We start from the raw sequence: 27250 nt of genomic DNA, 5'->3' as shown, positions 1-27250 counted from the left end.
CTAAAAGAATCCTATCAAGTTCAGCAAATGCCACGAGGCCAAAAACAACAGAAAATTATAAAGCATGTGAAAAAACCAGACGATACGGATAACCCAAGCCCAAGCACCAAATCAAAAGATCAGAAGAGACACAGCACCTATAGCAGCTACTCAAAGAACTAAAGATGAACAGTGAGACCATAGTATGGGATACAAAAGATATCAAGAAGACCCTAGAAGAGCGTAAAGAAGACATTGCAAGACTAAATAAAAAAATGGATGATCTTATGGAAATTAAAGAAACTGTTGACTAAATTAAAAAGATTCTGGACACTCATAGTACAAGACTAGAGGAAGTTGAACAACGAATCAGTGACCTGGAAGATGACAGAATGGAAAATGAAAGCATAAAAGAAAGAATGGGGAAAAAAATGGAAAAAATCAAAATGGACCTCAGGGATATGATAGATAATATGAAACGTCTGAATATAAGACTCATTGGTGTTCCAGAAGGGGAAGAAAAGGGTAAAGGTCTAGGAAGAGTATTCAAAGAAATTGTTGGGGAAAACTTCCCAAATCTTCTAAACAACATAAATACACAAATCATAAATGCTCAGCGAACTCCAAATAGAATAAACCCAAATAAACCCACTCCGAGACATATTCTGATCCTTGTTATTTCTTTTCTTCTACTTGGTTTAGGATTGGTTTGCTGTTCATTTTCTAGCTTCTTCAGTTGATCCATTAGTTCTTTGATTTTGGCTCTTTCTTCTTTTTTAATATATGTGTTTAGGGCTATAAATTTCCTCCTCAGCACTGCTTTTGCTGCATCCCATAGGTTTTGGTATGTTGTGTTCTCATTTTCATTCGTCTCTATATATTTAGCAATTTCTCTTGCTATTTCTTCTTTAACCCACTGATTGTTTAGGAGTGTGTTGTTTAACCTCCAGGTATTTGTGAATTTTCTAAGTCTCTGATTGTTACTCATTTCTAATTGTATTCTTTTCTTTTTTTTCTCCCTGGCCAGTTGTCAGATTCGCTCTGCCCCCAGCTTTCCCTCCCAAATCAGGTGTTCACAGGGATGGGAGGTAGGCACTGGGCACCCCAGCAAGTTCACTGTGTGTGGTAATACAAATCTGCTGGCCTCCAGTTTTGCTCTTGTTTTCCACATGCTAGCAAGACCTGGGTTTGTTTTGGGGCTCTGCTTTTACAGTTGGGTCTTCCCTATTTCTCAGCCAAAACAAAGCTGGGTTTCTGTACAGGGCTTGTAGACTGTTCAGCAGATGGCACTGTTCGGTAACTTAATCATCGTCAGAGGTTGCTTTGCCTCTTGAGCGCAGGCTTTGTGTGACCCAGCTGGGTGAAACTGCAGAATTCCTGTGCCCTCACTTTGCTGGCCAAAATATGGCTCTATGAGGTGCTCCTTCAGCTGACCTCCAGCACTCCAGCTGTCTGCAAGGCAAGGAGACAACTGCCAGCTGCTGCTTCCCTCAAGATTGAGGGAAGGGCTTTCAGACCCAAGGCTGGAAAAGTGTCTCTGTCCAAGTTTTCTCAGTCGCTTTGTCCCTCACTGATCTGGTCCATGAAATGTCCTCCCCTTGTCCACCGGGTCTTCAAACAGTGAGGCTATTTTTCACTGCTGTGAGATTTTCAAGTCTGTGTCCCTGGTGGGAGGGGTCCTATTTGCTAAGTCTGTCCTTTTCCCACACAGACACTGATGAAGGGGAGGGGAGATGACCGGCTGGTCTGAGATGGAAAATTCCTACCTGATATTTCTTCTCTTTCTTCAGTTTGGCATTTGCAGGTTCTTTTTCCAGTCTATATCCTCCTCCAGAGTTTCAAACAATTCATAATTGTCCTTTTTTTCATTGAATCTCTAGAGAGAAGTTTTCAGTAGCTGTTGCCATGTTGCTGACGTCACCCCCTTAACATAATGTTTTTGAGATTCATCCACGTTTTTGCAAGTTTCATTAATTTGTTCCTTTTTATTGCCAAGTACCATTCCACTGTCCTCACATTTTAATTCATTATGGAGTTCGGAATCTAACTCACTTTCCTTTTTTCTCTTGCTGAGTTTCAGTTGAGGTGTGACTTTTAAAAGGATTTAACACCAGTATCATAAAGAAACAAGAAAAAGTTGAAATGCTGTACCTTGAGAACTATATGACAATTCATGGAGTGTGAGTCAGCAATTTTAATTCAAGGGAATATAAACAAGTGTTTACATTCCCTAGCAAACAGAGGAATTTTATTAATTTCTTAGAAGAAAGAGAAATATTTTTAATTGGTGACTTTCTACTGAGGGAAATAGGGGGAACTAAAGGTCTGAGGTGAAGAAAAGAGGTTAATATAAATGGCTATTTAGAGAGAGCGCAATAAAAGAAAAAGATTGGTTTTTTAGACTTTTTTTTTAATGCAATTTTGTTGAGATAAATTCACACACAATATACTCCATTCAAAGTATACAATCAGTGGCTCATAGTACCATCATATAGTTGTGCATTCATCGCCACAATCAAATTTAGAACATTTTCATTTCTCTAAAATAAAGAAAAAGTTAAAAAGAACACCCAAAACATCCCAAAACCCTTATTCCCCTTTTTATTTATATACTTTTGTCTTTATTACTCAACTGCCCATACAATGGATAAAGGGAGTTAGACTGCTAATTCTGATTTTAGAATGAAAAGTATACCATTCTTAACTTCATTAAGAAGGCTTTAGTTTCACATCTCAAGGGGAAAAAGTCTTAGGTAAAACTGGGTGTTATATAAGATAACAAGTAAGATCCAGAAGGAACAACTATTGCTAAGGAAATTACCCACAAATTTTAGAAATAAAAATAATAAGCAAGAAGTTCAGGGTTAATATTTAAGACTATAGATATTTTAAAGTGTTTTCAGTATTTAACAATTGAAGATACAGTATTTTATATATTTCTCAAGTAATTGGGGTGGAACTTTTGACTGTTCCTTGACAACAGGATTTCTCTCTTATCATGCAGTGTATATAACGTGTTGTCTTATAAATCACTTATTTGATAATTGAATAACATGATTGTTGAATTTCACAGTAAAAGGGTGTAACCTGCTAAAGGAAAGAGTTTTAATAACAAGGAGAAAGATTATCTGTTGTGTGGAAAATTACATCTCTTAGGCAAGAACTCTGCATCTGAGTTAGGATAAAAGGAGAGGCACCCAAGTACTACCCTTGTGATAGTATGCCCAGGCTATAGCCAGATGGAGGACTAAGAGGATGTTTTCCTAATACAAATTACGAAACAGGCTTCAATGCTGGTAAGAGGTCAAGATATTTGTTGATAGTCTTACAGTCTTAATCTTATAAAATCATAGCAGCAAAAGACTTTTTTAATGCATTATTAATAACTTTAAAAGATGCAGAAAGTGATGGAAGGGGAATACTCTCCTCAATTTTATTTTAACCAATAATGGAAAAAAAATGGTAAAGTAGAATAATTGGAATCTTGGGGAGAAATGACCAAATTGCACTATTCCTCAAAGAGAATATGGTTTCAAAAGGGATGAAATGGTTTTAAAAAAATTCAAAAAGGAAATGAAAAGGAAAGAAGAAAAAGATATTTGGTTATGTAGTCTTAATGGTAATTTCAAAACAACAAAAAACAAGAAATTCAATTTAAAGAACCATATAGGGACCTTATAGGGAATTTGGTTCACAATGTCGTTTAATAGTATAGAAGCTGGGAAGAGGGCTGCACATAAATGACATGACCAGGAATATGAATGGTGACAGGAAGACTCAGATTCAGAACTAACTTAAACTTGTAAAAATTATAATTGACAATGGGGTTTTTAAGTTTGTTTACACATTGCCAGCTACTAGTAATCACTACATCCATTATTAGGGAGGAATGGGAAGCCCACTCATTCAGGTTAGATGATTTTTTTTAAAAGCGCTTCATTTGTAATAACAAAAATTCAGAATAAACCAAATGTCCCTATGCAGGTGAATGGATAAATTGTGGCAGAATGAACACTATTCAGCATCAAAAAGGAATTAACTGTTGATAATAAAATCATTTAGAGAAATCTCGAAATAATTATGTGGAGTTCTAGAAAAATGCAAACTACTCTTTAGTGACAGAAGGCACATCAAGTGGTTCCCTGGAGAAGGGGAACAGGGAATACTTTCTGAATTCTCAATTTTCCTTTGGAGGTTTGAAGAGAATAGCATTAAAACTGGAAAAAAAGCAATGATAAGTGTAGAAGGAAGTAAAGATGTTTAAATATATGAAGGCACGTGGCTGTTTTAAATGGGATGGAAACTGAAAATTTCAGCTGTGATTATGAAATTGTTTATAAGGAATCTTTGAAAAGTCATGAGGATACATGAAAAAGTAGTGGAACACTGGAAGAAGTTGATGGCTTCATTTCAGAACAAAACAGAAAAAGATGAATTCCAAACTCCTATAAGCTAGTCACTTAGCATTGACCTCCAGTAGAGTTATGGATAAATGGTTTGTGGGCATGCTTAAAACATGAAGTAGTGACTATTATGAACCGGTATGGTTCCCTAAAAATAAGGCATATCAAACTTTTGACAAAGTTTTTGTTAGGTTAGGAGGAAACACATAAAATGGTAGCAATAGCTTTGAAACTTGGACTCAGAAAATTGAGGTTTGGTCACAAATATAACACTAATAAAGGGTGTGACTTTGGACAAGATAATCAGGAAAGGACTCTTTCTAGAGATATCTTCCAAGCTCTGACTTGAAAGATAAGTAGAATGTGGAAAAGGAGGAAGGCTGTATAACATGGAGGTGGAGGGAACAGTGAGAATGAAAGCACAGCACCATGGAAACATGAAATGTGAGCAACATAGCTTAAAAAGATTGGACTAGGTAGGTGAGACTTTTGAAAGAGGTTGGAAAGATGGGCTTAAAGTGGGTAGGTAAGAAGAAGAGTTTAGAATGTGTTCTCTAAGCTGTAGGAACGTATCACAAGTTTTTAGCAGTTGAGTATCAAGATAAAAGCTGTTAAATTTAAGAAGGCTAATAAAGCAGCACTCTATTGGACCATATTTCAGTTAGGAATATTTTTGACTACAAGTGATTAAACATACAACTAATGGTAGTTTAAACAAGTAGAAGCTTATATTTCTCAGTAAATCCAAAGATAGACTTTGATGGCAAATGTTCCGGGCTGGCTCCATTATGGTTCTTTTGGCCTTGCTTCATGCTTGTCACCCTACCATGACAAGATAGGCTGCCGCAGCTCCAGTCAGCCCATCAGCATTTAAAGCGGGAGAAAGAGGCACGTCTTTCTGTCAGATAAAAGAAAGGTTTTCCCAGAAACCACATAGCAGACTTACACTTATATTCTTATTGGTCAAAAATGTATCACATCGTCCACTCTCAGCTCTAAGAGAGATAGGAGAAAAAAATTATCTTTGCCTGAATCTGGGCACATTGCTCCTTTGTTATAAAGCAGGGATTTATTGTATAAGGAGGAAGCCAGGAATGACTATTTGGGAGACAATGTATGTGTCTGCCCAGACAGATTGGACAATGAAGTAATGAATGAAATGGGAGAGAAGAAGGAAGAAAAATCAGAAAAGAACCTATTAAAATAGTCCAGCTGAGAAAATTTGATAATGAGGACTTGAATTAAAGAAGCGGTGGGTAAGCAGGGGAAGTCATTTGATTGGAATATTGCAAAGGCAGAATGCTTTACTATTTTTTTTAATTTGTTTTTATTGAGATATATTCATATACCATACAGTCATACAAAGCAAAGCATACATTCAATTATTTACAGTACCATTATATAGTTGTACATTCATCACCAAAATTAATTTTTGACATTTTCATTACCACACACACAAAAATAATAAGAATAAAACTTAGAGTGAGAAAGAACAATTAAAGTAAAAAAGAACACTGGGTGCACACACCCCCCCCCCCCATTTTTCTACTCATCCATCCATAAACTGGACAAAGGGGAGTGTGGTCCATATGGCTTTCCCAATCACATTGTCACCCCTCATAAGCTACATAAGCTACATTTTTATACAAGGATGATTTACTATTAAATTGACTATTTGCATTGTTCTAGTTTGCTAATGCTGTCGGAATGCAAAACACCAGAAATGGATTGGCTTTTATAAAAAGGGGTTTATTTGGTTGCACAGTTACAGTCTTAAGGTCATAAAGTGTTCAAGATAACACATCAGCAGTTGAGTACCTTCACTGGAGGATGGCCAGTGGTGTCCGGAAAACCTGTTAGCTGGGAAGGCACGTGGCTGGCGTCTGCTCCAGAGTTCTGGTTTCAAAATGGCTTTCTCCCAGGACATTCCTCTCTAGGCTGCAGTTCTTCAAAAATGTCACTCTTAGTTGCACTTGGGATATTTGTCCTCTCTCAGCTTCTCCGGAGCAAGAGTCTGCTTTCAATGGCCATTTTCAAAATGTCTCTCATCTGCAGTTCCTGTGCTTTCTTTAAAGTGTCCCTCTTGACTGTAGCTCCTCTTCAAAATGTCACTCTCAGCTGCACTGAGTTCTCTCTGCCCATCAGCTCATTTATATGGCTCCAGTGACTCAACTTAGACCCACCCCAAATGGGCGGAGCAACACCTCCATGGAAATTACCCAATCAGAGTCATCACCCACAGCTGGGTGGGGCGCATCTCCAAAGAAACACTCAAAAAATTACAATCTAATCAACACTGATAAAGTCTGCCCACACAAGATTACATCAAAGATAATGGCATTTGGGGGGACATAATACATTCAAACTGACACATGCATCACGCGATTAGAAACCTAGGATTTAGAGATTAGAGTTAGAGATACAGATTTTTTATGTTAATACTGTCTTATCTCTGCTAAATAGGGTAGATCTTCTGAGGCTGGGATCTAGTTCTCTTTTATTTTTATATTTCTCTTTGAGTATTCCATAGAGCTTTGCACATAGGTTTTTCCTGAGTTTGAAAAGGGATTTAAGAGTTTGTTCTTAGACATACTGATGTTTAGTGGAATATCTAGACAGAAATGTTCAGGCAGTAGGCAGAAGTATTGGACTAGAATTTAGGACAGTGATTAGATTAGGACTAATTTCTGTTATGTAGAAATTCTGCTACCTACTTCCGTAACGACACAGTGTGATCCTTAAAAGGCTGCATGGTATTTGCTCATTTAATATTTTTTCTGAATGAATGAATTTTGTTCAGTTCACTGAAAGAACTTTTATACAATTGAACAGGAAAGATTTAGCCTGATAGGGTTCCTAAATCCTTTTTTGTTTAAGTACAAAATCTGCATGTTACATGTTTGTCTATTCTCATAAGAGGATGGAACATAGTGTTAAGCAGTCAATAAACATGTTTTATTTTTAATTCAAATAGAAAAGGTGATAAGCTTAGTGAAAATCAAATCATTAAATTTACATTTTAAATTATTCCTTATTTAAAAATACATACTATAAAATGTTAAGCTGTTTCTTATTGTTTTATTATAGGCAATACAAGGACCTGTGGAATATGAGTGATGACAAACCCTTTCTATGCACTGCCCCTGGATGTGGCCAGGTAATATATAGATTTCTTTAAATCATTTTGTATATTCATATTTAGAATATGTTGTCATTAAAAGGATTCTCATAATGTAATTTTCTAAAATTTTGGATTTAGGATGAAAATAAACCAGAAAAGTTTTGGGAAGAAATGCTTCTTTTTCCTCAGTTACATATCTGAGTTTTAAAAAGTATAATCTAATTTGGAAAAAAAGTTAAGCCTTGTAATAAAAGTTAGAAATCCTGGATAGAAAGTCAGCGTTTAAGAGGGTATTCATTTGACTGAAAATCATTGATAAACTGCCTAACTGGAAGTCAAATATGTATTATCTTGTATGAAAATTGTTTTCTTTACTGAACTCTTCTGAAATTAACTGATATTTACCTCTTACAATATCACTAATGTATTAATGTTCTTATATTTAACATCTTTAATACAGAGCATGCTGGGAAGCAGTTTCAGAAAATAATATTTCAGTGTTTTTTAACAAACCATTAAATCATTAATCTGTTGCTATTATAATTATCCTAATCTTAAAATAAGTATAGACACTAAGGAAGAATGAAAGAAATTTGTGTAGTGAAATTAAAAAGTGATTAAACATACAGACTATAAATCATACTTAAGCATTAAAGTGCTTCATTTGTTTTCATTTTTTTAGTTGCTATTTTAAATTAAGGTATAAATGATAAACAATAAACTGCACATACTTATAGTGCAGTTTATTGTTTATCATTTATAATTGGTAAGTTTTTTTTCCTTTTTTTTTTTTTATTAAATTCAGTTTTTTGTTTTTTGTTTTTTATTAAATTCAGTTTTATTGAAATACATTCACACACCATACAATCATCCATGATATACAATCCACTGTCCACAGTATGATAACATAGTTATGCGTTCATCACCACAGTCTATCTCTGAGCATTTTTCTTACATCAGAAAGAACCAGAACAAGTATAAAAAATAAAAGTGAAAAAAGAACACCCAAATCATTCCCCCATCCCACCCCATTTGTCCTTTAGTTTTTATCCCCATTCCTCCACTCATCCATACACTAGATAAAGGGGGTGTGAACCATAAGGTCTTCACAATCACACTGTCACCCCTTGTAATCTACATTATTATATAATTGTCTTCAGGAGTCCAGACTGCTGGGTTGGAGTTTGGTAGTTTCAGGTATTCTAGCTATTCCAAAACATTAAAGCCTAAGAGGTGTTATCTATATAGTGCATAAGAATGTCCACCAGAGTGACCTCTCGACTCCATTTGGAATCTCTCAGCCACTGAAACTATTTCGTCTCATTTTGCATCCCCCTTTTGGTCAAGAAGATACTCTCAGTCCCACGATGCCGGGTCCACATTCATCCCCGGGAGTCATACTCTGCATTGCCAGGGAGATTTACATCCCTGGGAGTCAGGTCCCACGTAGAGGGGAGGGCAGCGAGTTCACCTGTCGAGATGGCTCAGTTAGAGAGAGAGAGGGCCACATCTGAGCAACAAAGAGGTGCTCAGGGAGAGACTCTTAGGCACCATTACATACAAGTTTAGACTCTCCTTTGTGGTAATGAGCTTCATAAGGGCAAGTCCCATGCTCGAGGGCTCAGCACATCAAACCGCCAGTCCCAATGTTTGTGACAGCATCAACACCAGTCCAGGTGAGGATGTCCAACATACATACCCATAAAAGTATCACCTCAGTGATGATGACAAACGTATCTCTCACCCCCAAAAGTTTCCTCATGCTGATTTGTAATCCCTCCTTCCTGATTTTCTGTATTCCTCTTCTGTGGGCAACCACTAATCAGCTTTCTGTAAATATAGATTAGTTTGCATTTTCTAAAATTTTAAATAAATGGAATCAAACAGTATGTGTTTTTGTCTGGCTTCTTTCACTTCAAATAATTATTTTGAGATTTATCCATGTTATCAGTAGTTAATCCAACTCATTGCTGAGTAATATTCCATCATTCTGTAACTCATTTATCCATTCATCTGCTTATAGGCATTTGATTTATTTCCCGTTTTTAGCTATTGCACATAAAGTTGTGAACATTCATGTACAAATTTTTGTATGAACACATGCTTTTCTTTTCTCTTGGGTAAATACCTCAAGAGTGTAATGGCTGGATCATATGTATAGGATGTATCTTTAACATGTTAGAAAATTACCCAGCTGTTTTACAAAGTGGGTGTACCATTTTACATTTCCACCAACAATATCTGAGAGATCCTATTATGCCATATTCTTGCTAACATTTGCTGTTGTCAGTTTTTTTTTTTTTCATTTTAGCCACTTTTCCTGTGTTTATACTGGCATCTCATTGTGGTTTTAATTTGCATTTCCTTGATGACTAATGAAAAAATGAGCACTTTTTCACATGCTTATTGGCCATTTGTATACCTTCTTTTGTGAATTGTCTTTTTAAATATTTTGCCCATTTAAAAAAAAATGGGTTGTTTGTCTTTTAATTATTGAGTTGTTTGAGTTTTTTATATATCCTGGATACCAGTCTGTAGTCAGTTATATGTTTTACAAATATTTTCTCCCAGATTGTGGTTTACATCTTAGTTTTCATTATAATGTCTTTAGATGAGCAAATATTTCTAATTTTAATGAAGTCCATTGTATTAATTTTTTTCTCCTTTATGGTCTTTTATTTTTTAACAGTGTCTCCTTCCCCCCATTCTTTTGCTTTGTTTTTTCTTTCTTTCTTTTTTTTTTTTTTACTACACAAAAAAGGTAATTTTTCCTGTAGATTGCCCCACATTCCATTAACTGATTGTTTCCTCATGGTGTCATCTAATTCCTGTATTTCCTATAAGCTGCTAATTTATTCTAGAGGTTTATTTGGAATAAGATGCAGTATTTTTAGGCAAGAATACTTTAGAGGTGGTGCTCTGCTCTTCCTATTACATCGTATCAGGAGGCATATAATATCTTCCCCTTCTAGTTATGTTAAAGTTGATCAGTGGCTTCCATCAATTCCACATTAAGTACAATTATCAAGTTCAGGAAATTTAACATTGATATAAAGCACACAGTCTATATTCCAGTTTTTTCAATTGTCCCAATAATGTCCTTTTGTGCATTTTTCTCCTGTTATTCAGTCCAGTCCATGATAATATACTGCATTTATTATTCTCTGTCTCCCTCTCCCTCTCTCCCCGCCTCCCCTCCTATTGTAACTTACCTAAACATAAAATTAACCTTCTCAATCACATAATTCAGAAGCACAATCATATTCACCATGTTCCGCTTACTGTCACCTCCATTACTGAAATTTTTCCTTCACCCCAAATAGAGACCCTGCATCCATTATGTATTAACTTCCTATTCCCCACCCCACCCCCCACTCTGGTAACCTATACTCTACTTTCTGTCTCTTAATTTGCATATTCTAGTTATTTTAAGTATGTCTGGCTTATTTCACTCAAGATTGTATCTTCTGATGTTGTAGCATGTATCAGAATTTCATTCCTTTTTACGGCTGAGTAATGTTCCATTTTATGCATTTATCACATTTTCTTTATCCTTTCCATCTGCGGATAGACACCTGGGTTGCTTCTACCTTTTGGCTATTGTGAATAGCGCTGCTGTGGACATTGATGTACAAATAGCTGTTCACATCCCTGCTTTCAATTCGTTTGGGTTGGGCAGTCTTATATATGTCTTATAGTGAACATAAGCATTCATTTTTGATGGGTATATACTTAGGACTGAAATTGCTGATAAAGGATATATATGACTATATTCAGATTTGGTAAATATTGCCAAACAAAATGGATGTACCAATTTATGGTCCCATCATCAGAGTATGAGAATTCCAGTTACTCCATATCCTCACTAACACTTTTTATTGTCACCCCTTTTAATTGTAGTCATAGTGAACACGTAGTGGTATCTCATTATGATTTAATTTACAGGATATCTAGTGTTGAGCAGTTGGTGCTACTTCATCCAGGTTGATGAGTGAATGACTCTCTGATAAGGTGACATTCGAACAAAGACTGAATAAAATATGGGAGTGTACCATGCACATATATGGGAAAGAGTTTTCTGAGCTAAGGAACAGCAAATGTAAAGACCCCGAGGAAGGAATGGGTTCAGTGTATTTAAGAATAAAATGAAGACTGTTGTGGCTGGAGCATATATGATCAATGGGGAGAAAGGTAAGAGAAAGGTCAGAGAGGTAGGAAAAAGTTCATATCCTGCAGGACTTTGTAAATGGTGTAAAGATGTGTTTGGATTTTATTCAAAGTGCAGTGAGGAGGTATTGATGACCTAAGATACAGGGAGACCATAGTACTATATATAGAGAGATCACTATAAGGTCAAGAAATCTAAAACCACAATTCCCAGAATCCTTGGCAACTAGAATTCTGGATATGGCTTTAGTTTTCACCCAATTTACTACTTTTGTTCTTAGATTCAGTACTGACTTAAACAGAGGGAGAGGTGATGTTACTGAAGGCATCTGTTTTGCTAGTGTGGACTGAGCAGACACCAGTATGATTCTGTAGTCCCTGGATTACCACACTACAGTTTGTTTCTGTAGCCGACCTTTGAACAGTGACTTCCTGATTTCCCAGATTCTTGATTGTGGCAGAGCCTTTACTGGGCCGGTTTTACTATGTTGTTCTGGGAATCTTTCCTGGGAGATTCAATTTCTTAACAAGCCCCTGATTCCTTATCTTAATTTTTTTCTAGTGTAAATGGTTAGAATGGTTTCTGCTGTTTTAAATAAAATGCATTACATTTAAGTTTAGTCAAATTTAATAGAAGAAAAAGAAACTTACTGAAATGCTGAAAATTAGAATGTGTGTATGTGTATCATAAGAGATTATTTCTTAAAAGATCTAACACTAAAAAAAGATGAAAACATTAAGATGTTGGACTTATTTCTTACACTGTTTCATTTATATATTTTGTATCTATTCCTGCTGCAAACGATGAAGGTATTAGCATTCCCATTTCTCCCCAGCTTCCCTTTCCCATCTTCTGATGTTTGATAATTATGCTATTTTTATACTGTCAAGGTTTGTAATATTTACATTTTGTCTTATAACCTATAATTCCCATATTTGTTTAGTTTTTACTTCTATATTTAAATATTGTAGCTAGAGAAAAGGGGTGAGAACTAAGCTTTAGGACACTCTAGTGTTTAGAAATCAGAAAGGGGGTAGGGGGTGGAGCGTAGCAGCAGCCAGTGAAGAAAATTATATCCTGGAAGTTGTTCTAGTTTGCTAATGCTACCAGAATGCAAAACACCAGAAATGGATTGGCTTTTATAAAATGGGGTTTATTTAGTTACATAGTTACAGTCTTAGGGCCATAAAGTATCCAAGGTAACATCAACAGTCGGGTACCTTCACTGGAGAATGGCCAATGGCATCCGGAAAACCTCTGTTAGCTGGGAAGGCATGTGGCCGGCATCTGCTCCAAGTTCTGGTTTCAAAATGGCTTTGTCCCAGGACGTTCCTCTCTAGGCTTCAGCTCCTCCAAAATATCACTCTTAGTTGCTCTTGGGACGTTTGTCCTCTCTCAGCTTCACTGGAGCAAAAGTCGGCTTTCAAAGGCCATCTCCAAAATGTCTCTGTAAGCTGAAGCTCCTCTCTCAGCTTCTGTGCATTCTTCAAAGTATCCCTCTTGGCTGTAGCAAAGCTGGTTCCTTCTGTCTGAGCTTATATAGTGCTCCAGTAAACTACTCAAGACCCATGCTGAATGGGCAGGGCCACACCTCTATGGAAATTATCCAATGAAAGATCTCACCCACAGTTCAGTGATCACATCTCTATGGAAACATCCGATCAAAAGTCTGCAACCCAATCAACACCAATACGTTTCCTGCCCACACAAGACTGCATTAAAGATAATGGCATCTTAGGGAACATAATACCTCCAAACCAGCACAGAAGTCAAGTAGAAGATGTGTTTCAAAACAGGGAAGAATGTAGTCATATGAATGATAGGATGATACAGGAATTCAGTATTTATTTATTGGACTTAGAAATTTGGAGCCTTTTGGAGAACTTGATGAGTAGCTTCAGTGAAGCAACAGTGACACAGTGCAATTGGAGTGGGTTCAACAGAGAATGAGAACTAGAAGTGGAAATGGTATAAGACAGTCTTTCTTAGAGTTTAGTGTAACGAGAACAATGAGCTAAGGCTGGAGGAGGATGTAGGATTAAAGATGGAGCTTTTTGTTTTGTTTTGCTTTTTAAGGTAGAAGTATCAGAGCATATTTGACACCATTCCAGGAGTGGGAGGAACCATTACAGGAGTGGGGTCTTTAAGTAGTTAAGAAAGTATGGAATCCAGTGCTCAAGTGGAGGGGCTGGCCTTAGATAGGACCATGGATAGTGTATCTGTAGTAACAGAATAGAGGGTGGGGAAGAGGTATGGAAGATTTGAATAAAGAGAAGAAAGCATGTCAAAACTTAGACATACAAACATCCTTCAATATAGTCACTCTAGAAAACTATATTTCTGTTCAAAAATTGTTTGAAATTACCTTTAGAAGCTATAGCACATACTTTTAAATAGCAGGAAGAATAGCAAATTTTTAGCGTTTTTTATTTCTTGGATGTAGATTAAGATAAAGACTCATCCTAACAATAGTTGAATAATTTTTTTATCTGTTATGCAGCTGCCCAGAAGTAGGAGTTCCAAGGCTGTTAAATTGGCTTTGCTATCCTTAACATGCAACTTCTGTTTTTAGGTCCAAGGTGGCTCTAGCAGCTCCTGCCATCAAGTCCACATTCCAGCATTAAGGGGCATTAACTGGAAGTAATGCACACATAATTTTCACTCATTCCTGTGGCCAGAACTGTAACATGGCTGTTGACTGCAAAGGCAGCTAGAAAATATAGTCTTTGTTCTGGGCAACTGTGTGCCCACCTAAAATTCAGAAGTTCTTTTGTTGAAGGGAAAATAGGAATGGGTATTGGGAAACAGCTAGCAGTCCTTGTCAGTTTTCAGTGATGGTTTTGAAGTTTGGGACACAAAAAGTCATTTGGAGCCTGAAACTAGTTAAGCTAGGTAATGCTTCTACAGTTTAAAACAAAGTTACCGAAGTCTGGAGTTCAGTTTGTAGCACTATACCAATGTTAGTTTCATAGTTTTGAGAAAACGTTCCACAGTAATCTAAGATGAGAACATTAGGAGAAATTGAAACTGGGTGATGAGTGTGTAGGTATTTCTTTGTACTGTCTTGACTTTTGTGTAAATTTTAAAGTTTTTCAAAATAAAACAACAATACCCTCCACCCCAAAGTGCATGCATGCATGCACACACAACATACCTTAACCTATGAACCACAGAACAGGGCTTCCAATTAATTATGAAGTGTTTACCATGCCTATTATTAATCCATGCACCAACCTGTTGAAAGGAATTGAGGCATGATTGAAGGTTCATGTAGTAGTCATAGTGGGAATAAAAACAACAATAATGATAATATTCTTCAAGTTAGTCAGTTACTGTGCTAAGAACCTTATGTGGATTATGTCAGTTTATACAACAATCCTATGAAATGGGTACTATTGAATTCTCTCAGTCACAGAACTAATAAGTATTGGAGCTAGGATTGAACTCAACCCTACCGTTGAGTTCCTGTACATAGGATGAATACTCAAACATTAAGACATGCCCATTTGAATACAGGACTTTGTATGTGTGTGTTTTTTCTATTAACATTAACAAACCACCTTTATTTCCTCTTAGTTACAAAAAATATCACAAATGTGGTCAAGTTTAAAAGGACAAAAATAAAATGCTTTTTGGTGCATTTCCTAAATCTCACCCCGTTTTACTTTTACTACAGAACATATAGTTCTGTAGTCTCTTTTTATTCAGATGACATTATATCTATCATGAAACTATGGTTTTAAATTGCTGTGTAGTATTCTGTTGCCACAGCATGTTCCATAATTTATTTACCATTTGTGCCGGTTTGAATATATTGTGTCCCCCAAATGCCATTATCTTTGATGTAATCTTGTGTGGGCAGATGTTATCAGTGCTGATTAGATTGGAATTCTTTGAGTGTTTGCATGGAAATGCACCCCACCCAACTGTAGGTGATAACTCTGATGAGATAATTTCCATGGAGGCATGGCCCCACCCATTCAGGGTGGGCCTTGATCAGTGGAGCCATATAAATGGGCTGGCAAACAGAAGGAACTTAGTGCACCTGTGAGTGACATTTTGAGGAGGAGCTACAGCCGAGAGGGACACTTTGAAGAAAGCACAGGAGCTGCAGATGAGAGACATTTTGAAGATGGCCATTGAAAGCAGACTCTTGCTCCAGAGCAGCTAAGAGAGGACAAATACCCCAAGTGCAACTAAGAGTGACATTTTTGAGGAACTGCAGCCTAGAGAGGAACATCCTAGGAAAAAGCCATTTTGAAACCAGAACTTTGGAGCAGATGCCAGCCACGTGCCTTCCCACTAACACCATTGGCCATCCTCCAGTGATGGTACCCGATTGCTAATGTGTTACCTTGGACACTTTATGGCCTTAAGACTGTAACTGTGTAACCAAATAAACCCCCTTTTATAAAAGCCAATCCATCTCGGGTGTTTTGCATTCCAGCAGCATTAGCAAACTAGAACACCATTCCTATTTTATGGATGTTTAAGTTAATTCCAGTATTATATGCAACATTGGAATGAATGTCCTTCTATATAAGCTTTTGCATACATCTCTAATTAGTTCCTTAAAGTACTTTTTAAAAATAGAATTACTGGATCAAGTTGTACATTTTGCCAAATTGTTCTTAAAAGCCAAACTAATTTTTTATTGTCATCAGTAGTTTAAGAACTGCTTGCACCATGAACACTCCAATCCTGGGTTGTTTTTGTTTTTGTTTTTTGTTTTGCCAATATTTTTTCTCCAAAGATATTTAAAATATTTGGTGTTATAATCAAAGCTTATCACTTTTACTGACCAAAATATAACCTGGCTAATGTTGGCATCATTCATTTGTTAACTCTTGTGAGAAGTGAAATGGTGCAGTCTCTCTTTAGACTTCCATACTTAAATAATATTTCTTAGGAAGTTGACGGCTGTAAAGTATAGGCTTTAGAAGCACAAATTTGGTAGAGGGTAGGCAAATTAGTTTCTGTCACCAGTAAATAACATTTCAAATTTCAGTTTTATCTTTAACACACATAATAGACTTAGTTAAATTTAAATTTTCAAACAGATTTTTATAATTTAAAATGTATTTTGTTGATAATGTCCCTTCAGAGACAGAAACTTGTAGAAATCAATGTAAAGCATTTTAACTGCTGACACTTGATTTTAAAACCACTTTTTTTATATGCCTCAGTAACTGTTGGGTATTCCACAAAAAGGGTTCTATAATTTTACTTGTTTTAAAATGATGTTACATTGAATTTGGTGAAAGAGACAAAGTGAAATAATTTAGTGAAATATTTGTTTAACATCAGTGATCTTTTCTATTTTATTGATAACATCATTGCTTTTGGTGTCACTGTCACTGAAAAGTGTTTCTTTTACTGTAATTGGTGGAATGTTTATACATTATAAGCTATTTTACAAAGAAGATTGATTCATTTTATATTTAGTCTAAAGTTTCATTGGAGGTGTTTGTGTGTTGATCAGTAACTTCCTGCTGTTGAAGAGAGTCCTTCAATAGTGAGGGAAGTAGTGAAATGAGCTGTTGACCTGATGATTTTACAACTTAGTTGTGCCTATTTATTTGTTCCATAGGAGTAATAATTAATATATAATACATCATGATTTTTTTCTACAAAACTAATTTTTATAATAAACCTTTTAATTTGTTTGGGAAAGCATTTTAAACAGTCAGCAAAAACTTTATGTTAGCATGCTTTATAAGTATTTGTTGAAAAAAGAATGTGTTTCATATGTGTGTGTGTGTGTGTGTGTGTGTGTGTGTGTGTGTGTGTGTATGTATTACTTTTCCTTGTGACTGCCTTATGGCAAGATTACCTTTTTGACAATGTCTTTTAAGTTCTTCGTTAAAAGCAGATAAATAAAGTACATAAACTTTCTCAAGGTCAAGTCTACTTGTATCAAGTATCAGTTTCATTGTAAATTTTGTCCTTCACTTTGGAATGTGTTGCTATCCATGAATGTATATAAATAATACCATTGTAGATCAGCAATTCCTTTATAAATAGCATTTAGGTAAATTTGATCTGTGGGTCCTACTTGGGACTTTGTAAATATTTTAGAGGCCGTATTCCTTGCAGCACCCCCTTTTGAAATCCATATGATATTGAATATTTTTTAGGGTCCTTCCAGCTGCTCCTTTTCACTTAGGATTAAACATGGTGCCATTTCATATGTTTTGTACAGTAGAGCATGTTGTTATTTGCTCTATATGTAGTTGCTCCTTAATTTGAATATTTGTGGTCAAACTAATCCAAACAGAAGATACTGGTAGAATAAAATGCCCAGGAGAAAACTTTTCAGGCTTTTGTTTGTTATTTATGCTGACCTCACAGTTTTTAATCTGAGACCTCTACCAAAATGCATTCTGTTACAAATATTTAATGATTGCCTTCAATGGAGAAGCCACATTGCTACGTTCTTTGGAACATAAAAATGAATCTTGCTGTAAGATATTAAGTGTGGGATGTAAGACAGGCACATTTAAAACTATTAAACAGTGAAAAAGCAATGAAATAACGTCAGTAAACTGCAGATATGTTCATTCTCCAAGAGCTGTATGTTATTCAGCAGTCTTTCAGACGACTACTTCTATTTCCCCCAAATTTGGGAGGATTTCTTATAATGATAAAGCAATAGGAAAAAATCACCTGAGAGTATAAAGGAGCAGGATTATAGTCTCAAAGCCTGTTGTTGGTGCTCCTTAAATGTTTGAAGAGTAGACGAATGAACAAGTCAAGGGATGTAGGTACTATTGCATCTGAACACTCTCCAATGGAATACAGGCAATTCTCAAGAGGGGTCATATATTAATAAGACAATTTTCCACTGGTGTGTACAGTATTCTAAAGATTTTCTGATAAACCATACATATTATAATAGCAAAATATAGCCAAATTAAATTAAAGCTTAGTTTGCCTAATGAACAGTCCATGGTTTGGGTCTGGTTTTTGTTTTTTGTTTTTTTCTTAGACTCAACTCTTCCTGTAAGAAACTTATTTTTCAATTAGTATTTACTGAATACTGAATATATGCTAAATTTTGGGAACCACGGTAGGAGCTCAGCCTACTTAAAAGGACAGACATACAAAAATTATACTCAAGATGATATTGTAATAGGTGTTATAACCAAGACACTGTACAGAGCCTAGAGGGCACAAATGAGGGAGTTTTAACTTCTACACAGTTGAAGGTTGGTGGCCTGGGCTAAGGATGATATGGAATTCAGTATCATAGGTTTTTAAGATTAGAATAAAAGGCACAATGGGAAAAAAATCTTTCCTTCATTTATATTGTTTTATGGTACCCTAAAGCTGCTATTGGTTGCATGAGAGGATATAATGAATTGGGTAGGGGGAAAATGGCCCACAAAAGAGGTAATTCATTTTGATGGCTTGTGAGAACTAAGTTCAAATATATATCATTTTAACATCCCCATTTATGAGAGTATAGTCTAGAGAGGGAGTTTAGCACCATGGAATAAGAAAAAGTAAATACTCTATATTCAGTTATAAAACATTCCTTGATAAGGAGTATCTTCATAAAGTTTGATACTTAGACACAGCCAGAAATATTTAAACGATGCATTTTTTATGTGGCAATCAGAAATGTTGCCTTTGGCATGCACGACCTATCCAAGTCAAGTGAAGAAAAAAATGTGATAGATAGCTTTAAAAATAATTTTGCTTCACTTTTATATGATATGAGTTGTGAAGAAACAGTGATGAAAAAATCGCTTTGGCTACTTTAAATTTAACATGTAATTAAGAATGAATTTTATTTTGAAACAAACTGCCTTATTGTATTGGTTGCTATTTCTTCACTGGATTATAACAAATACTCTTTTTTAATGAAATAATTTAATAAAGGACATGGTTTATTTTTTTACTTTCTCCAGGAGTAATATCTTTATAAGAAAAATCTCATTTAAAAAGTGGTAAGTAATCTTAGGTCTAGGTAAATACAGTACATTCTTCAAAAGTCATTGTACACACACACAAAGAAGTCATTGTACAATGTAGTATATATTTCTGTTATATGAGAGAAAATTAATAGTTGTCTATTCTTAGTGTCCAAGTGAAATTTATATAACGTTCCTTTGCTTCAGGTTTTTTTGTTTTGTTTTGTTTTGTTTGAATGCTTTCAGATGAGTTATGTGAACTACTAATGTATTGTTATTGCTTATTCTTGGGTAATAGATTATTCTGTGCGTATTTGAAATCTAGTATGTTTATCTTTACTAACAATAATAGATTCTTTTATAGTTAACAACTGCTATTTCACTGTTAATGGTGGTTTTACATGTTGTGGAAATGAATTTCCTTATCATTTTACTTAATTTAATCAAATTGAAAATCTTAACTATATTTTAAAACTTTCTGCCACAGCGTTTTACCAACGAGGATCATTTGGCTGTCCATAAACATAAACATGAGATGACACTGAAATTTGGTCCAGCACGTAATGACAGTGTCATTGTGGCTGGTTAGTATATGCTTTTATTAATAGCTTATATACATATTTCACCTGGAATGTGCACAATTTTTGTGTATTTTCTGTAAGTAATATAGTCTGGTGATATTCCAATGATTTCATTTACAGTAAATGTTGGCAACATGTATTTTACCCATTACATTTCCATGTTTCCTTCTGACCATTCATTTCACTTTTGTGTGGTTTTCAAATATAGATTTCAATGTCAGTTTTGTGGACATTAATTAGAACCCAGAAGCATTCATAATATCTCCATAGTTTACATTTAACTGATACTGAACTAATGTGATATTTAGTCATTGTTTCTTTTAGCCGTCTTGCACCTGGTTTACAATGCTGTGTGACGATACAAAATGATCAAGCCCCTTCTGTTGGGGAAAGCAATTATCAGACTTGTTCATTAGGATTTGGTTTATATTTGTTTTCATACTAAACATTATTGTTAGTAAAATAACAATAAAGGGGACCTAAATTCAGTTAGTACTTTTTTATGTAGTGACCCTTGAACATACATTATACCTAAGCAGATGATTATCTTTCACAGCATGTGAAAAGAGAAACCCAATTCATGCGTTAGTGTATTGTCCTTTCATGCTGTATTAGCTGTCCTTTTTTGGTATTTAAATTTATATACACACACATCTTTGTCTATGTACACATGCATACTATGTGTAATTTTATTGCACTTACATATTTTATAAATATAGTGATAAAGGTTTATATGACATTTTATATAAATTTCAGACCTTTTTGTGTCATAACCACAGATTCACAAGTCATAAATACTCAACACTAGATTCTTCTTTTCTCTTAAAAACTTAGGTTATGCTATTTGTAAGTCTGGAATTATACCTAAATACTGAATACCATTAATACTTGTAAATTTTTTGCCCAAGATAGAGGTCAAATTGTCATATGTAATGCTTTGAAGAGTTAATGAGGCAAATATTAGATGACTCTTCCTGTACTTTCAGAATTGAAATTTTTGCAGTGAAAAAACTGAAGGCAACAAAAAAGTTGAGAATGTTTCTAAAACAATTTAGGAAAAATGTAGAGGAACTTTAAACATATCTTCAGTTTATAAATTAAAGGAAGCTAGAGAAGAGTGGTATTCATTTCTTTAGATTATTGTGCATCAGATATTAAGTGGTAGAACTAAAAAAACAGAAGCAAAACAGTAACAACAACCTGTAGGGTTCACTGTCCTAGGACTGAAGATCTTTGCTTCTTTGAAACTTATTGCCTTAGTTAGAGCCTTTTCTCCCTCTTGAGTACTTCTTTAACTCAAAAATGTTGTGAAATTGTTTTCCTAACTGATTAGATTTTAAACAATAGAAAAATAGAAAACTTTCAGGCAAAGGACTTGACTATTTTTTACTAACATATATTTAAGTAAATAATTCAGCATAAATACATTGCATGATGAGTGTGGTATAGCCATAAGCAATCTGCATGTTAAGTGATTGTGCTCATATTAACTTTTCTCTTGTCAGGCTTGATTGTTACAGGAATCACTGATAAAAGTGATTTATGCTTATGCCTTGTAATTTTAAGATTTTTTTCCTCCCTTTAATTCAAATTAAGAGCCTTCTAATGAGGTTAGATTGACAAACCCTTTGGGTGTGAAAAGTCAAAATATATTCAGTTAACTAATTCAGTCATGATGGACTTAAGCTGATACATGTACCTTGGACCTTTATTAGATTTTGAAGGTTTTTTGGGGGAGTAGAGGGTATATTACAGGCTAATAGATAAAATGTTGACACAATAAGAGTTTCTTCAGTAATTCTCATAATACTAATAGTGTCTGAGACAGGGTTGTTTCAGTGTGAAATACCTATTAGTATTTGGTGTGTACGAGCAGGGGACAAAAATAGTAATAGGTAATTCCCATTGTAGGGGACACAATAGTTAACAAATATGTGAATTTTGACTTAACAGAATCTTTTATGAGTGTTTTATCTTAAACCAGGAATCATCCTTTCATTTAGCTTAGGCTAGATCCCTGATATAACCTGTAAAATTGATAACCTAAAATATATATAAAAATATGAACAGAATTTGAATGTGTACTACCAATTCTGATCAATGTGAATAAACAACCATGAAAATAATAATAATAAATGGACAAAATTAATAAATTTGCTATTTTTCACACAACATGGGTATTAACTGGCATTTGGTCTGTAACCAGTATGTGTACAAATGTACACAGAATGTATATATATATATATATATATATATATATATATATAAATATATGTTAATGCACATAGCATATGAGTACATATTCAAATATAGTTAAACTATTTCAAGTTGTGAGAAAGTAAAGATGTTTATTCTTCTGCTTCCTAGAAATTAAGCTGGAACATTCCACGGATATGTGACTCTTACATAGCCCCTCGTATCAAGCTTGTAGAATGCTGAAATTTGAAAACTGGCTTCAATAGATAGTTATAAGAATGGTTTTGTTTTATTCTGTTTTGTTTTTTAGGGCTCTTTTTTTAACTTTCTTTTTCTTCCTTATAGTATTTTCATCTGCCTACTAAAGATTCTGATTAAACCTGCTGTCATAATAGATTATAAACAACTAATAGCAAGAGAGAAATACATGCTCTTATCCTACTTTTCCCCAGATTGCATGTATTTTAAACAATCATAATTTTAAATAGTGTAAATTGAAAAGAAAAAAGTGATCACTGGTAGAAAATAATAGTTGATCTTTGAATGGGAGGATGCTTCTGCCACTCAGAGAGAAAGAGTGGAACTAAGGAGCAAGAAGGACTTCTTTCATATTTTTTTAGTCCATAAAGTTGGAGCAAATATCTTGAACTGCCACAAAAAACTTAACCAAATTTTGTTTGCCTTAAAGGAAGAGCTCTTTCCAAAGAAAGAATTAACAACTGACTTACTAGTTATAAATTAGAGGCCTATGTGATATTGAATCTATGTAATTACTTCTTGACATTTATTTCAGATCAGACCCCAACACCAACAAGATTCTTGAAAAATTGTGAAGAAGTGGGTTTGTTTAATGAGTTAGCAAGTCCATTTGAGAATGAATTCAAGAAAGCCTCTGAAGACGACATTAAAAAAGTATGTTGTTAACCATGAAATTAAAAAAAAGAGTACTTCTGACAGAACAGTAATGACTGTTTATACTTCTTGCTTTCTTAATTTAGATATGCTCACTGGTTATTTTTAACTCCTCTTTAATATTTTCATTTCAGATGCCTCTAGATTTATCCCCTCTTGCAACACCCATCATAAGAACTAAAATTGAGGAGCCCTCTGTTGTAGAAACAACTCACCAGGATAGTCCTTTACCTCATCCAGAGTCTACTACCAGTGATGAAAAGGTTAGAAATTTCATTTTATGGTAGAAATACGAACTTTAAGGGGAAAAGATTGGTACCTCAAGTAAAGTTTAATGTTAGTCTACATAAAATGTTAATTTAATAAATTGTATGTAATCCATTGTCAGCTTGTAATAGTTTTATAAAATTCCTATTCCTAGAAATTTCAGGGAAAGAAGATGCCACCTTTATAGATAATTAGGTTTTTATTACACACAGAAAAATTAATAGGGGAGAACAGCAGTCACTTTAAATAAATTTATTTTTAAAAGGATACATAAATTTATAAATATGATTTAATTTGGGGGTGTTATTTTATTTTTTAGCTGCTTGTGTACGGTGACAGCTTAATTAAGAAATCTTTGCAGCTAAAAATTGTTTGAAAATTGTTGAAGAAAGACTTTTAAAAAGTTAAGGGAATAGTTAGCTCATTCTCAGCAGTGGATATTTGGTATCAGCAACTTTTTTTAAGGTGGTTTAGGGCCTCATTCCTGGATCTTGAATACCCTCATGGTCTGGAACCACCTGAGCTATAGTTGTGTGATGAGTAACCATCATGACATGTATCAAAACTTTGTAGCCGGCCTGATCTAAAATGGAGGGTAAGAGAGTTCCCAGATAAAATTTGGAAGGAAAGAAAACTGCATGTTGGAATCTGCCACCAAGTAACAGAACTTTTAACATACAATTGCAGTATTTGACTTTACCTTTGGTAAAAAATATTACCATATTAAACAGTGTTTACAAAATACTTTATAAAATTGATAGTGGAAATAGAGTCTTGTTAGTTTTCTGAATTGGGTGCATTTTGATGATTATTACATGTGAAATACAAGTATTTTCTCATTTTTATTTATATAAAAATTAAAAACTGAGCTAAAAAAGATGAGTAGTGGCTTATAACTGAATGCAGAAACCTACAAGTACACATGGTAAATTTTCTAACATATTATTTCAAAATATAAAGGACGATACCATATAGCCATTTAACATGCTCTAGATTTAATATTTATTGACATTGAAATTAAAAAACAGGCTACAGGATAGTATTACATTAGGATCTAATTTTTTAAAGTGTAGTTTGTGCTTCTGTGCAAAGAAAGAAGTCAGAAAATATATTTTCCAAGACTTTAACCATAGTTATATCTGGGTGAATTACATGTTTTTATTTCTTTTCTTCTCTTAGCTCATCTGTTATACATTTGCAGATTTTTCAGTAGTAAACATACATCTCCTTTACAATAAGAAAAAAATCAAGAAAAGGTTTTAACTAAAAAAAATTGTACAGGTACTTCTTTATCATTGTTTCATTCATAAGTACATAGAATGAACACATATTTGGGAGTGCTTGTGGGACACAATGAAAAGGCAATGAGACACATAAAGAGGCAGTGGTTATATTCATTTTTTAGAGTGTTTTTCTAAAACCATACCCTCATTAATGGACTTCTCCTGCCATTCCAGGGTAGCTGGCAGTAAGACAGAAAATAGTAATGTTTACCTGGGAATAAATAAATGCTTTGCCTGGGGATTTTTTTTCCTTCTTCTGATTGTAAAAGTACATTCTCATTTTAAAAAAACTTTAGGAATACAGAAAAATACAAAGAAAATAATAATCACCTATAAGCCTACAATGAGTGATAAGCATTATTAATATTTTGAAACATTTTTTTCTAGATCTATTCATGCATTTATACATGCAAATATACGTATAGGTGTGTGTGGAGAGTGCGTGCGTATGAGTGGGTATGTAGAAGAGTGAAATAGGTTTGTGGAAGGATAGATGGATGCCAAGAAAAACTTGGAATCAATCCTAGTTTACTTTATATCATGCTTTAGACATTCAGCCTTAGTGAATGTTTTCCCATGTCATCAGAAATTTCCCCAAATCATACTTTTTAATGGCTGCAGTTATTTTTTCATTGTCTTTTTTTTTTTTAAGAAATTCAAACTTAGAGTAACAGTTGCAAAAACAATACAAACCCCATACACAGAACTCCAGCATACCCCACCCCATCCCCACCAATACCCTGATCTACCAACTTTAATATTTTGTCACTTTACCATTTCTTTCTTTCCCTCCCTATCATCCATCATCTATTGCTCTGTCTTGTAAACATATGAGAATAAGTTATACACATCCTTGAACAAATAATATAATTCACATATACATTTCCTATGAAAAGAATATTCATTTATGTAATCACATTAAGTGTAGTTAAGAAGTTCAAGAAATTTAACATTGATACAAAGCTTATATTCTGTATTTCGTTTTTTTCTTATGTCCCAATTGTGTCCTTTTGAGCCTTTTCTCATCTATTCTTAGATCTCATCCAGGATAATCTGTGGCATTTAATTGTCATTATCTATTTAGACTGTTTTTTTTTTTCAAATTGTGGAAACATATACAGCATAAATCTTCCTATTCCAGCCCCTCCCAGGCATTCCATTTAGTGGGATTAATTGCATTCACAGTGTTGCAATGCCATCAACTTCCCACTATCCATTAATAGAAATTTCCCTTCACCCCAAACAGAAACCCTATACTTATTTCTTATTAACTCCCCATTGCCCCTTCCCCCACTTCTCGTAACCCACACTCTACTTTTCATCTCTATGATCATGTTCTCTGATACTTTATGTTTACCGTGGGGCTTAGATTTAACATCTTAAGTCTATAACAATCTTGTTTTCTTTGATACCAACTTAACTTCAATAGGACACATAAACTATGTTCCTATATTCCTCCATTACCCCAATTTTATGTAGTTCTTGTCAAAAATTACATATTTTACATTGAGTCCAAAATCACTGATTTATCATTACACTTGATGTATTTAGATCCTGTAGGAAGTAAGTAGTGGAGTTACAAATCAAAAATACAGTAGTATTGGTATTTATATTTACCATGTGATCTTTACTGGAAGTCTTTATTTCTTCATGTGGTTTCAGTCAACTGTTTAGTGTCCCTTCCTTTCAGCCTGTACAATTCCCTTTAGCATTTCTTGTAGGACTGATCTACTGGTGATGAAGTCCCTCAGCTTTTGATTATCTGAGAATGTTTTCATCTCCCCCTCATTTTTACCCTCCAGGTATTTGTGAATTTTCTGAGTCTCTGATGATTATTGACTTCCATTTGTATTCCATTGTGGTCAGAGAATGTGCTTTGAATAATTTCAGTTTTTTTAAATTTATTGAGGCTTGTTTTATGTCCCAGCATATGGTCTATTCTGGAGAAAGTTCCGTGATCACTAGAGAAGAATGTGTATCCTGGTGATTTGGGATGTAATGTTCTATATATGTCTGTTAAATTTCTCTGTATCTCTCTCTCCTTTCTTTGTTTCTCTGTTGGTAGGGCTCCCTTTAGTATCTGAAGTAGGGCAGGTCTTTTATTAGCAAAATCTCTCAGCATTTGTTTGTGAAAAATTTAAGCTCTCCCTCAAATTTGAAGGAGAGCTTTGCTGGTAAAGTATTCTTGGTTGGAAATTTTTCTCTCTCAGTATTTTAAATGTGTCGTGTCATTGCCTTCTTGCCTCCATGGTGGCCGCTGAGTAGTCACAACTTAGTCTTATGTTGTTTCCTTTGTATGTGGTGAATTGCTTTTCTCTTGCTGCTTTCAGAACTTGCTCCTTCTCTTCAGTATTTGACAGTCTGATCAGAATATGTCTCGGAGTGGGTTTATTTGGATTTATTCTATTTGGAGTTTGCTGGGCA

General features: G+C 34.6%; 1 protein-coding gene across 2 annotated transcripts in view; it reads left to right on the top strand.

Moving 5' to 3' along the window:
- ATF2 (activating transcription factor 2) overlaps window positions 1-27250 on the top strand; it is a 122415-nt gene that overhangs the window by 45144 nt on the left and 50021 nt on the right. For both annotated transcript variants that reach the window (XM_037849244.1, XM_037849243.1), the window contains exons 4-7: window positions 7470-7539; window positions 20075-20171; window positions 23158-23276; window positions 23411-23539. In XM_037849244.1, the coding sequence (XP_037705172.1) occupies window positions 7470-7539; window positions 20075-20171; window positions 23158-23276; window positions 23411-23539 (415 nt within the window). The remainder of the gene's footprint in view (window positions 1-7469; window positions 7540-20074; window positions 20172-23157; window positions 23277-23410; window positions 23540-27250) is intronic.

Source organism: Choloepus didactylus, chromosome 9, assembly GCF_015220235.1.
Source record: "Choloepus didactylus isolate mChoDid1 chromosome 9, mChoDid1.pri, whole genome shotgun sequence".
Taxonomy (NCBI): Eukaryota; Metazoa; Chordata; class Mammalia; order Pilosa; family Megalonychidae; genus Choloepus; species Choloepus didactylus.
The sequence above is the reverse complement of the archived record's forward strand: the minus strand, read 5'-3'. Positions and strand labels throughout refer to the sequence as shown.